Source organism: Callospermophilus lateralis, chromosome 11 (genome assembly GCF_048772815.1).
Source record: "Callospermophilus lateralis isolate mCalLat2 chromosome 11, mCalLat2.hap1, whole genome shotgun sequence".
Lineage (NCBI taxonomy): Eukaryota > Metazoa > Chordata > Mammalia > Rodentia > Sciuridae > Callospermophilus > Callospermophilus lateralis.
Genome location: NC_135315.1, coordinates 15,308,086 through 15,324,274, shown reverse-complemented (window position 1 = coordinate 15,324,274; position 16,189 = coordinate 15,308,086). Strand labels below are relative to the sequence as shown.

The 16,189-nt window shown below is 34.2% G+C and overlaps 1 protein-coding gene across 2 annotated transcripts in view; it reads left to right on the top strand.

The window, feature by feature from the left end:
* Tanc2 (tetratricopeptide repeat, ankyrin repeat and coiled-coil containing 2) overlaps positions 1-16,189 on the top strand; it is a 454,690-nt gene that overhangs the window by 338,676 nt on the left and 99,825 nt on the right. For both annotated transcript variants that reach the window (XM_076870152.2, XM_077110543.1), the window contains exon 11: positions 1,102-1,235. In XM_076870152.2, coding sequence (XP_076726267.1) covers positions 1,102-1,235 — 134 coding nt within the window. The remainder of the gene's footprint in view (positions 1-1,101; positions 1,236-16,189) is intronic.

Below are 16,189 nucleotides of genomic sequence, written 5' to 3'. Positions count from 1 at the left end.
TGAAAGACAAAAAAATAAGGGCATCTCCAAAAGGGACCAGCTAGAAGTCAGAATATTTGAATAATAATTACACACAAAATTAAAATCAAAATAATAGGGAGAGTGGGTGGGGGAATAAACACCATGAATAATAACAGTGACAGATAATCACTGAACTTTGCCTCTATTCAAAATGTCATGTATTTCTTCAGACTTTTATACACTGCCATCTCCTATACCCACCACTCTGCCATTATTAAGAACTTTTTCGTAACCAAGGAATCTACCAGTTGGATGAAAGAAATCTAAATTCACTCTTACTGGTAAGGAGTTAAGTGAAGACTACCTTCTTCTTTTCAATAACTATTGGCCATCAAATAATGAATTCAAATATTTGTTTAGTGCCTGTTTTAGAAACATGGTTTTATTTATAAATATGGCTTATAATTTCTAGTAGTACTTAAGAATATGTTTTCTAAATTACAGGAACAAATAGAATTTTTTTAAAAAAATTGTAATCTTATGGAACTATAATTTAAATGAGTTCACTCCATTTAAAGTATTTAGTTCAGCTTGTACAAAAATCATCAGTCTAATATTAGAACATTTTTATCCTACTAAAAGAAACCCATGGCTCTTAGTAGTAAATCCCTTTTTTCCCACTAATCCCCTACCTCCAGCCCCAGGAAACCCCTAGTTTACTTTCTGTTTCTATGGGTTTCCCTATTTGGGGCATTTCATATAAATAGAATCATAAAAGGGTCATTTTGACTGACTTCTTTGAGAGCATAGTATTTTCAAGGAACATCTATGTTGTATATGTATATCTCATTTCTTTTTATTGTCACGTTTAATCCATTGTGTGTCTATATAGCATTTTATCTATTCATCAGTTGATTGACATTTGAGCTATTTTCTGGTTTTTGCCTATTTTGATCATGCTTCTCTGAACATTTGTTTACAAGTTTTTGTGTAGATATGAGTTTTTATCTCTATATGGGCATATAGCTTGGAGGGGAATTGCTGAATTGCTGGGTCATAGAACAAATGGAATTAACTAATCATCCTTTAGTTCAGGCTTATATGATTATCTGATGCAAACATCTCATCTTTTTAATCCAGATGTGGATGCCAACAGAGAGTTGCCACTCACACAGCCACCTTCAGCTCACTCATCTATCACAAGTGGGAGCTGCCCAGGAACTCCAGAAATGCGTAGGCGACAGGAAGAAGCTATGCGAAGATTAGCCTCGCAGGTAAAACAGAATTCCCAAACTGGGGACATGTTGTTTGCATTTTAACATTAAGGCAAAAATAGGGAGAGCCTTGGCAAAGTAAAAAAATATATGTGAAGGTATACCATGAGAATGTGGAGAAAAGTTTCTGGGTTTTTTCATTTGTTGTTATCCCTAGGGGAAAAAAAAATACCTTATTGTGATGGAATCAGAACCTTAGAGTTGGAATAACTTAGAAAAGGAGTCTTCTGAAGAATCAATAAGGAAGTAGAAACTCAAAGAAGTTACATGGTTTACCCACGATCACAATATAAGTAATTAATAGGTTTTTTACTTTTCTTTCTAGCTCAAAACTCTTTCTTTATATTATTCTGTCTATATTTATGCTATATTTTATACTTATACTATATTTATACTTTATATATACATTTATACTGTACATTTTTATGTTTGAGTTTGAAATTTCTCTTTTTTATATACATAGAAAATCAGGTAATGCTCAAAACAAGCAGTTTCCTTTCTCTTCCCAACTCATCCATTCCCCAAAAGCAGCCACTTTCAATTGTCTGGCTTTTTTAATCTCAATATTTTTAAATAATACCCATATATTGCTCTAACTTTTCTTATTCATTTACACGTTATCTCTTGCTTATTATAATGATGAGGATAGCTCTTTCACTTTCCTCCTGTCATGCTCCAAGCACAATTACATCATGATTTTTGACTGAAACCCTATTACAATATTTTAAGCATTAATACTGTGCAATCATGATTCACTCTGGAACAAAGGACAACATTTCCTTCTTAAAAAAATTCTATGGGATTTATGAAATGCCTCATTTTAAATTGTACTTATTTTTCTTCAAATCTTTGACTAAGTCATTCCATAATTCTTACTATAATTTCATAAGTGCATCTTAGTACTACTTTTCATGCTTATCAGTTAAATTTTCCCCTCAGAAATATCTATTCTAAAGCCCATGAAGCTCAGTCTAGACCCAGGATGTTCTTAAGGCTTGCCACCTCCTTTTTATTTTGAAAATTATTATCACTTCTCTTTTATCCCATATCACCTTCTTTCTTGATTTTATTCTTCATTTTCTTGGAACAGATCCTCCAGGAGCTTCCTAAGAAATTATGCATATAACATAAGTTTTTTGAGACTTAACATTTCCAGAAGCATCTTTATTCTATGTTCATACTCTTCTGTTTGTTTGACATAATATATCACTCTAGATTAAAAATTATTATCCCTCATATTTTGAAAGCATTGCCCCATTGTCTTGAACTTCAAAATTGATGTCAAATAATCTGATACTATTCTTATTCAAAATTCTTTGTATATACCTTTTTTCTTTCCAGAAGCTTTTAAGATTTTTTTATCACCATATTCTTGGATCTTTTTTCATAATTATGTTGGTACATAGCAAGCCCTAAAAATACTGTTTAATTTTGGAAAATGCTTTTGTATTGTTTATCAATAATTTCTTCCTGTTCTGTCATTTTATAACTCTTGTTAACTTGGTTAATAGGAGCTAATCAAAAATAGATTTCCTGTGCTGATACTCTAGTTTTCTTAAATTTCTATCCTGTTTTTCATGTTCTCGTTTTTCGTTTTGGATTTTTTTTTCCCCTTATAAGCCACTTTGGTAGATTTCTTCAACATTACCTTCCAATCCTTTCCTTCCCCCAAAAAAATATATATATATTTTGGCAATCATTATTTTAATTTCCAGTAGGTTTTTTTTCTTTTTTTGCTGTTGTCCCCCTTTTTATTTAGCATCCTATTCATGTTTTAGGTATGCAGTATGTTCTCTTTTCCTTTATGATTAGGTACTGAAAAACTAATTGGAAGGTTGTGTGTGCAGACAGCAAGATGATCCATTCTTTATTGGAAATACCCAAAAGTCAGTGACCATATTCTCTAGCAAAGAATCCTCCAGTTCCTTGCCTGGGTGCCAGCAATCTGGAGCTGGGTAGAAGAGGAATAGGGTTTTACCAGTCAGTGTATGACTTTTGCTGAAACCCTCCCCCGCTTTTTTTTTTTCTTTTTTTTTTTTTTTTGGTTCTGCACCTTATCCCTACCTTTGTCTATGTTTTGGTGTCTCCTATTTAGTTTCTCTAGTTAAATATAATTCTCATTCCACTGACTCTTGAGGAGGTTATCACCTGGCTGGACAGGGTGTGGAAATGGAGATATGGGGATGTAAACTTTACAGAAATTCTGTTTTCAGCTTCCTTCCTTACACTCATCTTCCATTGTACCTGGGGCTTCTAATTCCTATGCTTTTCTGAAATTTTAAAGATGGTCTGTAATAGTGTAAGGTTATAATTTTTTTCGATCTGGCTAAGAGCCAGAAGCAGCTGTTTCCCCAATTTACATTATTAATTACCCCCACAGATTAGCATACACTCATCTACAAATGAGCTTCTGTAAACAGAAATTTCACTCAGATTTATTCCTCAGTCATTGTAAGTTCAAAAGAGACATCTGTTTTTCCCTGAATATTCTCTATGTAAATGGTCCCCAATTTCTTCTTTTTTAGAACAAGTAGAATAAATATTGTAGAAATATGTGAATGCTGAGGAGCTTCCACCATCAGTCTTTCAGCTATTCATTTAGAATATAACTTTGGAAGCACCAAAAATCCAAAACTAAAGATAAATCAGTGAAAAAAAAACAGACACAAATCTCTATATTATGTAGCTCACATTTTCATGGTGGGAAGATAATAAACAGATAAATATATAATATGTCAGGTAATTGTTAAAAAAATCTTAGAGAATTAAGTTTTCTTGTTAAGTCTTAGTTCCACTCTTAGCAAGAAAAGTCCCAAGATATTTATGTTCAATTTTTAGAAAATGTTAAATATTGTAGTCAGGCATGGTGGCACATGCTTGTAATCCCAGTGTCTTGAGAGGCTAAGGCAGGAGGATCACAAGTTCAAGGCCAGCCTTAGCAGATAGCAGCAATTTAGCAAGGCCCTGTCTCAAAATATAAAAAGACTGGGGATGTAGTTCAGTGGTAAGGTACTCCTGGGTTTATATCCCCAGTGAAAAAAGAAAATGTTACATACATTTATAGGAAATTTGACTATTTCTACTTAGTTGAGAAGTATATTTTAAAATTTATGGTTATTTCTTTCTTAAGCAAATAAATAAATCTGCTTGTACCTAGAGGTGAGATATATTTAGGGATTTTTTTGTTTTTGTTATGTTTTATGGTATTGAGGATCAAACTCAGTCTCTCATGCATGCTAGGCAAGTGCTCTACCATTGAGCTATATCACCAACCCTTTTTATTTTTTATTTTGAGACAAGTTCTCATTAAGTTGCCCAGGTTAGCTTCAAACTTACCAGGCTCTGGCCTCAGTCTCATGAGTAGCTGGAATTACAAGCCTGTGCCACCAAGCCTGGCTGGGATATGTTCAAGTTTGTGCTAAACACTGTTTAAGAAATGCCCCAGGAGGAGTGGGGAGGGATTTGTGGCTCAGCACTAGAACGATCACCTAGCACATGCAAGGCACTGGGGGTTCGATCCTCAGCACCACATAAAAATAAACAAATGAAATAAAGATATTGTGCCCAACTATAATTTTAAAAAAAAGAAGAAGAAATGCCCCACTGAGTTAGGTGGTGCATGCCTGTAATCCCAGTGGCTCAGAGGGCTGAGGCAGGAGGACCAGGAGTTCAAAGCCTGCCTCAGCAATGGCAAGGAGCTAAGCAACTCAATGAGACCCTATCTCTAAATAAAATACAAAATAGGGCTGGGGGTGTGGCTTGGTGGTTGAGTGCCCCTGAGTTCAATCCCCGATATCCAAAAAAAAAAAAAAGAAAGAAAGAAAAAAGAAATGGCCCCTTCAATTAAAATTTAATGTTATCCCAGTAATTGTGCTACATGTTACAGTTCAGCTATGCAAGTTTATGCTGTGAAAGCATAGGGCAGAAACTAGCAGTCTTGTTTCTCACCAATAACAAATCAATAAGCAGACATTAACTTTCCAATGAGATTTTCAAATCTGCTAGTATTTTGATGAAGTAGACTAATATTCAAAAAAATTTGAAACCTCTTGATTTGACAGAGTTCTTTATGTCAGTTCTTATATATCAGTAATTACCATTGGTATTTCACAATATCATTGCTCCTTCTGGTGCTGCTAATTGAGAGTTTTTGTTATTACTTTAGAACAGTTTTATTTCTCAAAGAAACAGTTTGCACTTGAAGTATAGCAGATTTTGTAGGTCAGCATCTCTCAAGCAAATCTCCTATATTTCTTCTGAAATGCCTTCAGAATAGAGAGGCAGACAGATTTTATTCTGGGCCTTGCCTGCATATGTAAATTTAACTATAACAGCAATGGTACATACAGAATTCATAGGACATAGAGACATTGGCTTCCATTTGCTAAGGACTTAATATGTGTTGCTGCTCAGTACTATTTTTTATTTTTGTTGTCTTGTTCATTCTTATCTTAACCCTATGAGTTGTTTAATTATCTTCATTTTACAGATGAGAAACTGTGTCTCTAGCAATTACTTTTTTCAAAGTCATATTATTAATAAATAGTAAAGTTAGTACTCAAAGCCAGTATTAGGTAATCCTGTTATTATCCTCATTCTGTAAATGAGGAAACAGAGCTCTAAGAATAAATAACTTACCTCAGTATATTGGTGATTCAAGATTTAAATTGAGTCAGGCAGGCTTCAGAACCTATTCTTTTAACCACTGCTGCCTCTCTCTTTTTTTAGTATTCTATCAATCATTGAATTTGGCTTCAAAGCTAAATAAATAAATAAATAAATAAAGGTGATGAAGATGTTCCTTTCAGTCATTTTGTCAAGTTAAAATTCTTCTAGGAAGCTGAGATTGTGGCTCAGTGGCAGAGCACTTGCCTCCACGTATGAGAAGTACCACATAAAAATAAATATATAAAATGAAGGTATTGTGTTTATCTATAACTATAAAAATATTTTTTAAAATTATTCTAAAAGATTTTTATGCAACTAGAAGCTCTTGTCATACTAGAAGATAATGCATATGAAATAAATTAATACATATGAAATAAGCTAATTTGAGAAACCAGCTAATTTTAAGAAATGTCACAGACACAAAAAGTACAGGTTTTAAAAAATATATATATGTAAGTAAAAAGACTAGAACATCCTCTATCAGGGAGGATGTCAAATGATCACTTCTCTTAAAATTGTTGCTGCTGCTGTTAAAGCTATCAGCCAAAGAGGTAGTCATTTAAGCAATCTTGTAACATTGAGCATGTTGAACATAATGTGGAGATGTGAGCCAGGCGTGGGCGAATATGCGCACGCACCCACCCACACAGCCAAAATGGAAGAGATGGGCATAAAACAACCTAAAATTTAATTTGTATTGCTGTGACTGTTTTTTTTAAGATTTGCATTTAAGAGAAATTAGGCCCAAAATAAACAATAAATAACCTGTAAATTATGTTATATATAATTTGTCTAGGGCTTTTTCATCTGAATATTCACACTGAAGTTTTATAGTCAGATTGAGATTTCACCTACATTTAGAATACTAAATATGGAAAAACAACCTTGTTCATTTGTCTATTTCTGTATTTTTTTATCTGCCTTTTCCACTAGAATGTGTCAGTTTTAAATGTTCAGCACTGTATCCCCAGCTCCTAGAGCAACGCTTGGCACTTAAATTCTTGTTACAAGAATGAAACAATTCTAGACTATTCTCTATGCTGAAGCCTTAGTAATCACTAAAATAAATTTGGTTTTCGTGCTTAGAGCCACCAAATGACTCCATGTTGCCCTAGAGTGAAACCCAGACTCTCTTCTTAAAATATCACATGAACTGTAATGAAAGTGCCTTTGCTTTTAAATATCTAGCCCCAAGCTAGACTTTTTGAACCAGATAATTCTTTGGGGGATATTGGTATTGTCCTGTGTATTGTGGGATGTTAGTTCTATCTACTTCCCCTAATATTCTCTCAAGCCCCCATTATGACAACCAAAAATGTCTCCAGATATTGCCAAATATTCCCTGGGAAACAAAACCACTCTTAGTTGAAAATCTATCATTCCCCATTCACACTCTAACTACAATAAAATTAATTTCAATTCCTTGAGAGTGTAAATCTTCGTTTTGCCTTCGGATTTTTGCACATACTGTACCCTCTACCTGGAACACTGACGCGCCCAGATTCACTTCATCCTCCTTAATATCTCAGCTTAAGTATTTCTTTGCCTGTCTTCAGTTACCTTAAGGTGTCCCTGCTTTATTTTACCCCAGCACCCTATATTTCCTCTTTCATAATACTTATCTCACTACTTTTTAAGACTTACTTAATTGCCTCTCTTTCCTGCTAAACTGTAAAGAATAGACAGGGATTATATTTCCAGAATCTAGCATAATGCCTAGCATACAGTGGAAGTTTAATTTACATTTTTGAATGAATATAAATGCCAGTATTTTCTATTATGAAATCTTAGGGCATCAAATTAGGTACTTACTTATAATAATGGTTTCCAACCCACTTATTATTGTCAAATCTGAATCAGATTCATATACCTCCAAGAATGAATCTCAATAGAGTCTGGAATTCCACCAATCTTCTGAGACAAAAGTTTTTACAAACTATTGATTAAATGTGCTTAGAACTGATCATTTTGTGTCAGATGTACTTCTATAGGAATCCAGATGAACTAATTAAATTAGTCACTTTCTTTTAAAGATTTGCACTTGATATTGGGCCTAACTCCTCTTCACTCAAGTAATCTATAGTTGAATAGTAGCAATCTACAGTATACAGCTAGTTAGGTCTAGAATTATAACAAAGCTATACATTACACTGAGCTCTCCCAAAGCTAATTAACAACAGGGCACTGAATACTCAGTGTTGAAATATACTATAACACCTCTATAATCAAACAGTGTGGTACTGGTGTGTGAGTAGAGGAACAGAACAGAAAATTCATAGTTAGACCCAAATATGTATGGATACTTAGTATGCATCTTAGGTCACTAAAGTAAAAACGGACTTTTTAATTAAATAGTGCTGGAACAACTAAGTGATATATATATGAGAGATAAATTAATACATTTCTCATACCATGCACAAGAGTAAACTCCAAATGGAGTAGGGATCCAAATATAAAAAATTAAATTATACAAAAACATTGAAATCATACAAATAATAGTGAAAATATGAGTGACTTCATCTTTGACTTTGGTGAAGGGAAAGGCTTTTTAAGATCTAAATCTAGAAAAATAGAAGAAAAGATTGATAAATATAAATACAACATGACCAAAAAGCACTAGAAACAAAGTCAAAGACAACTAATAAATTGAAAGGAAATATTCGTAACATACCCTGAAATCACAGTTAACAAAAACAAAAACAGACAAATGACATGGTATCAAATGAACAGCTTCTACATAGCAAAGGAAATAATTAACAATGTGAAAAGACAGCCCACAGAACAGGAAAAAAATGTACATAAGCCATACTCTGATAAAGGGTTAATATCCAAAATATATAAGGGACTCAACTCTCTAGCAAAAAAATATCCCAACTAAAAATTAGGCAAAGAATGTTGCTGTATAGTTGGCACCTAGAAGTCCCCCAAAGGCCCATGTATCATAGGCCTAGGCCTCAGCTTACCACTATTGGGAAATGGTGGAAACTATTTTTCATATATAATTTCTTTATTTTTTTAATTTATGTATTTTTTTAATGTGGTGCTGGGTATCGAACCCAGTGCCTCATGTGTGCTAGGCAAGCGCTCTACCACTGAGCCACAACCCCAGCTCTGATGAAACTTTTAAGAGGAGGGCCTAGTGGAAGGTCTTTGAGTCATTGCAGGTATATTCTTCTTTTTTTTTTCTTTTTTATTTATATATGACAGAGGAATGCATTACAATTCTTATTACACATATAGAGCACAATTTTTCATATCTTTGGTTGTAGAGACAGTATATTCACAACAATTCGTGTCTTTATACCTGAACTTTGGATAATAATGATCATCACATTCCACCATCATTAATAACCCCATGCCCCCTCCCTTCCCCTCCAACCCCCTTACCCTATCTAGAGTTCGTCTATTCCTCCCATGCTCCTGCTCCCTATCCCACTATGAACCAGCCTCCTTATATCAAAGAAAACATTCAGCATTTGGTTTTTTGGGATTGACTTACTTCACTTAGCATTATCTTCTCTAACTCCATTCATTTACCTTCAAATGCCATGATTTTATTCTCCTTTATTGCTGAATAATATTCCATTGTGTATATACGCCACATTATTTTTTATCCATTCATCTATTGAAGGGCATCTAGGTTGGTTCCATAGTTTAGCTATTATGCTGCTATAAACACTGATGTGGTTGTGTCCCTGTAGTATGCTGTTTTTAAGTCCTTTGGTTATAGATCGAGGAGAGTGATACCTGGGTCAAAAGGTGGTTCCCTTCCCAATTTTCCAAGAAATCTCCATACTGCTTTCCAGATTGGCTGCATCAATTTACAGTCCCACCAGCAGTGTATGAGTGTACCTTTCCCCCACATCCTCGCCAACACTTAATTGTTGTTTTTCTTCATAATAGCTGCATTCTGACTGGAGTGAGATGAAATCTTAGAGTTGGGGGTGTATTCTTAAAGGGGAGAGTAAGACCCCCTGCTTTTTCCTCATTCTCTTTTTGGCTTTCTGGCCATGCAATGGGCAATTCTGTTCCACTGTGCACTTTCACCATGGTATGCTATTTCCTATAGGACCAAAGCAATGAGGCCAATCAATCATGGACTGAAACCTCAAACTTGGAAAAGAATAAACCTTTTCTCTTTATAATATCAGGTATTTGAGTAACAGAAAGCTGACTACCCCAGATCTGAACAGACATTTCTCAAAAGAAGATGTACACGTGGCCAAAAGATACATGAAAAAATGCCCAGCATCACTAATGATTAGAAAAATGCAAATTAAAACCATAATGAGATTTTGTAATGTTATAATGGCTTTTTTCAAAAAGATGAAACATAACAAGTATTGGCAAGGATATAGAGAAAAGGGAACACTTATACATTTTTAACAGGAAAGTAAATTAGTACAGTCATTATGGAAAACTGTATGACAGTTCTTCAGAAAGCTAAACACAAGCCTAGGGGTATAGATGTATGTGGTAGAGTGCTTGCCTAGCATGCACATGGCCCTGGTTTTCATTCCCCCACAAAGAAAAGCAACAAATTCAAAACTGAATTATCATGATAGAATAATTCTATTTCTGGATATATCCAAAGGAACTGAAATCACTGTTGAAGGGATATCTGCACTTCTATGCTCATTATGGCACTATTTTTTTTTTAAGGTTTAGATTCTTTTTTTTTATTTTTAATATTTATTTATTTATTTTTTAGTTTTCGGCGGACACAACATCTTTGTTTGTATGTGGTGCTGAGGATCGAACCCAGGCCGCACGCATGCCAGGCGAGCGCACTACCACTTGAGCCACATCCCCAGCCCTCACTATGGCACTATTCACAACATCCAAGATATAGAATCAAACTAATTATCTATCAAAAATGAGTGGATAAACAATTAAAATATGGAACCAACCTAGATGCCCTACAACAGATGAATGGATAAAGAAACTGTGGTACATATACACAAGGGAATATTACTCAGCCATAAAGAAGAATGGAATTATGGCATTTGCTCTAAATGGATGGAACTTTAGACTATCATGCTAAGTGCAATAAGCCAATCTCAAAAAAACCAAAGGCTAATGTTGTCTCTGATATGCAGATGCTAACTCACAGGAAGGTGGGTGGGTAGGGAAGAATAGAAGTTCAATGGATTAGACAAAGGGGAATGAATGAAGGGAAGGGAGGGGGGATATAAATAGGAAAGACAGTAGAATGAATCTAACTTAACTTTCAAACACACACACACACACACATACCATAGTGAATCTCCACATCATGTACAGCCCCAAGAATGGGATCCTAATTAGAATAAGATATACTCCATGTATGTATAATATGTCAGAATATAATCTGTTGTCATGTATACCTAAAAATAACAAATTTTAAATAGACCAAAAAAATGAGTGGATAAAGAAAATGTGAAATACTATTCAGCCTTCAAAAACAACATAGACATTTGGGTTGTTGGGATTGGCTAATATCATTATCTTATCTTAACATTATCTTTTCTAACTCCATCCATTTACCTGCAAATGCCATGATTTTATTCTCTTTTATTGCTGAGTAATATTCCATTGTGTATATATACCACATTTTTTTAATCCACTCATCTGTTGAAGTGCATCTAGGTTGGTTCCACAGTTTAGCTTTTGTGAATTGTGCTGCTATAAACATTGAATATAAGGAAGCTGATTCTTAATGGGATAGGGAGAGGGAGCATGAGAGGAATAGACAAACTCTAGATAGGGCAGAGAGGTTGGAGGGGAAGGGAGGGGGCATGGGGTAATTAATGATGGTGGAATGTGATGAGCATTCTTATCCAAAGTACAGGTATGAAGACACGAACTGGTGTGAATATACTATATATACAACCAGAGATATGAAAAATTGTGCTCTATGTATGTAGTAAGAATTGTAATGCATTCTGATGTCATTAAATAAATAAATATAGACAAATCTAAAGCACATTACAGAAATATAAATACAACATGATTTCACTTACATATGGAATCTAAAAAGTTGAACTAGAAGGACAGTAAAATGATGGTTAACAGAGACTGCAGGTGGCAAGTGGGAAAAGAGAGAATGGAGAATCGTTAATCAAAGAGGACAAATTTTCAGATAAAGAAATACATTTTGAGATCCACTGCACAGAAGCTTGACAACAAAATAACCAAGAGGATAACGTGACACATCAGTTAGCTTGGTTTAATCATTCCACATTATATACATATATCAAACATTACATTGGATCCCATCAACATGTATACTTAAGATATAATAATATTTTTTTAAATCTACCCCTTGTTAAATTTTAGCATAATGTCAAAGAATGTCCACAATTATCTGAAATGGTTATTAAAACATCTTCCACTTCTCTAGCTTATATGTGTATGTATGTGGAGAGACTAGACTTTATATAGTTATTTATACATACATAATTTGACTTTCCTCATCTACTTTAACTTAAAACAATTTGTTGCAACATATTGAATATAGAGGTAGATATGAGTCTATTTCAAAAGAGTAAAACAATGACACTTTTCTTCTGAAATTTTGTTTTGAAAAATGATCTTTTCATAAAAATATGTTCTTTGATGTCAACATGTAGTATGCTTATTATTGTTATTTTAATTGAATCAGTAAACAAAAATTTTAAGGAAAAATATTCTCAATAAATATCACAGCCCCTTATATTTAAGGGACACCACCCCACCAAACCCATTACTCTTCTCAAGTTATCTTGAAAGAACACAGGAGCCCGTCTAAGGGAAATCCTAGTGAACTGAACTGAAATGAACTGACTAACAAAATATAGAGAATTGGATTATAATCAATAGAATAAAATAAGTAAATAAGTAAGGGGAAAGAAACAGTTCCTTCTTCCGGTAGGATTCTAATTAACAAGTTAGAAAGAGAAATGGAAAGTCATTATCAAGCAAACACTACAATAATAATTGTCACAAACAAGATCCATTGATAATTACTAAAATTAATGAGAAGAAATTTGAGGAGAAATAGAATTTGCTTAGTTTCAAAAGTATCTCCAAGATATTAAAGATATTTATAGTCAAGAAACCTGGCAGAGGCCAGACTTGATGGTGCACACCTGTAATCTCAACAGTTTGGTAGGCTGAGACAGTAGGGTCACAAGTCCAGGGACAGCCTGGACAACTTAGCAATACCCTATTTTAAATGAAAAATAAAAAAGGGAAGGGCTGAGGATGTAGCTCTCAGTGGTAGAATACCTCCAGGTTCAACCCAAATCATAAAAGAAAGAAACCTGGCAGAACTTTAACTCCAACCAAGTGAACAAGGATAACCTCACCAGTAACAAAACATGATAACATTAAGAACTCTGTATAGTAAGATCCTCAAAAAAGGATCCAACCCTTTTTTTGTTATGTTCCTGCCCAGAAAAGTTTCAGATCATCAGAAAACATCATATTTGAGAGACATTAAGAAAACCCAAATTGAGAGACATTCAGTAAAATAATTGATCAATACCCTTCAAAAATAGGCTATAGAGCTGGGGTTGTGGCTCAGTGGTACAGCCCTCACCTAGCATGTGTGAGGCTCTAGGTTCAATCCTCAACACCACATAAAAATAAATAAATAAAGGTATTGTGTCCAACTACAACTAAAAAATATTTAGAAAAATATATCAAGGATGTAAAAAGAGTGAGTGAGGCTCTCTTACAGATAAAGAGGAGTCTAAGGAGAAATAACTAAATACCATTAGGGTCCTGGATAGAATCCTGAAAAGAAAAGGTCATCATGAAAAAACTAAAATTTGGATAACATCTTTAGATAATATTATTGCACCACTCTTTATCTAGTGGTTTTGATAATTATATTATAGTTATATAAGATGCTAATAATAAAGGAAGCTGGGTGAGGAAACTCTGGTACTACTTTTGCAACATTTATGAAAGTCTAAAATTAGTAGAAAGTACAAAGTTAAAAAATAAATAAAAGTCCTATTGCCAAAAGTATTCCAAACGGGAAAATTACTGAGTCTGAAGCAGAACTAAGCCTAGGAGCTATTTTTAGCTTCTAGTTCCAGAGTGAAGATCAGAATCAGAACTCAGAGACAAGAGAAAGTATTCACCGTGAGTCTCCAGGTCCCTAGAAATTGAAAATTGTGCTGATTAGGAAATCAGTGTGGCAGTGGTGAGGGAGAAGAACTACCAATAGAGTGATGAAAAGGAGACATGACATAAGAGCATGAAAGCAGGCCTGAGGGAAGGACAGTTGCACCTCTAGAAGTTAAATTACAAATGCTAGTTGTGTAAACAAGGAGGAGTACCACTGAGCCACATCCCCAGCCAGATTTTTGTACTTTTTTGGAGACAAAACAAAACAAAAGAGCTGGGATGTAGCTCAGTGGTACAGCCATAGTGTCTCACTGAGTTGCTTAGCACCCCTCACTTTTGCTGAGGCTGGCTTTGAACTCTGGATCCTCCTGCCTCAGCCTCCCAAGCTGCTGGGATTACAGGTATGTGCCATGGCACCCAGATAAAACTATCCTTTTTTAATGAAAGATTAGTTTAATCCTGTCACAGTTATTCATTTGAAGTGGAAGATGGTCTATGGAGTTTGAAGGCTGAGAACTTTTAACACAGCCCAGCAGATTTTCTACCACTCAATCCCTTTGATGATATTTATGATAAATTTTACATTTTCTCGGAGACGACATTTAAAGAAAAGACTTTGTATACAAGGCTGTGACCTCCAATCTTTTATCTAAAACCCTACCAGCATTCCTCTTTGTTTCTTCTTCCAAAGGAAAAACATTAGATTTATTTAATGTCTTCTTCCAAAAAATTAATGCAACTCTAGTCAAGTCAGATATATTTGGTATAAAGTAGTATTAATAAAAAATTAGTGATTTAAAATAATGAAGGAAACTTAAGATGGAAAAATATTAATATATAAGAAAGATAATAGCTAAAAAGAAATTTTAGACAAGTCATTTTGAAAATAAGAATTTACCAAGGAGAAGGATTTTTACCTGCTGATTTACTGGGGATAGACTACTTCTAAACCATTTCCAAGAAATTGTAATAATAAAGACTGTATGTGGGTAGACATGATAACTGCCTTAAAGCGATAGAGGATTCTTAATAAATCTGTGATTAAGCACTGGTACAGTAAGAGGCTTTTAAAAATCTGCATTTCTAGACTTGTTAGGTTTTTTCATTTTATTTTATTTTTGTGTGTGTAGTACTGGGGATTGAAACCACAGTCTCATCAATGATAGGCAAGTGCTGTACCACTGAGCTTCATCCCAGCTGTTTTGTTTTGTTTTGTTTTGTTGTTCGAGACAAGGTCTCACAGCCTGATCAATGCTAGGCAAGTGCTCCACCACTGAGTTACACCCCAGCCCTTTTTGTTGTTGTTTTGTTTGAGACAAGATCTCACCAATTTGCCTAGGCTGGCCTTGAACTTGGAATCTCCTGCCTCAGCCTCCTGAGTAGCAGGGATTACAGGCATAAATCTAGCCAGACTTGGTTTTATACATAGGAGAAGTTGTGGATAATATTATTAGACAATTTTGAGAAGTATGAATGCTTTTGATAGATTGTATGTACATGCACATAATACATAGCTACTTTGAAATGTCTGGTAAATAACCTTTTTTGAGTCACATTGCAAATCTTAGGAAGATGTCAAATGGTTTTTCTACCTGAATTTTACAAAGGAATCAAGACTTTACATTTGGAATGCCAAAGAAATATTTAAAATTAAAATAGAAGTAGGCACCAAAGATACAACTTTAACATTGATCTTTGTTAAAATGAAACTATTCAGACAAGTATACAAATAATTTTTATCTTTAAAGTGATAACCCTGTTACTTTGAGTAAAGGGTAAATTATAGCTTATTTGCTGAGCTGTGCTTAGCCCTGACATATGGAATCAGTTGAAGCTATATATGATGACAATTCATATTGATTTTGCTGTTTGTTTTTTCATCAAGTGGAAATTTGTATCTTTGTAGACAATAACCCCTGATATTCACTGTTTATTGAGAGGACAGATCAATTGCTGACAAGGTTTTCCTTTGGGTTTCTTTACATTGTCTTTAAAATATGTTGATAAAGTAGTGACTGATCTGTCTGAAGAAAAGAGTAGAAAGTTTTTTAAATACAGTCTCTGATTTCCAGTTTCCATATTGTGCTTAGACTTCATTGCTTCACTCACAAGCAGTTCCTATCTTTGACTTTATATATGCAGCAACATTGCCTGAATTGTTCAATTGTTCATTTTTTTATGTTTAATGA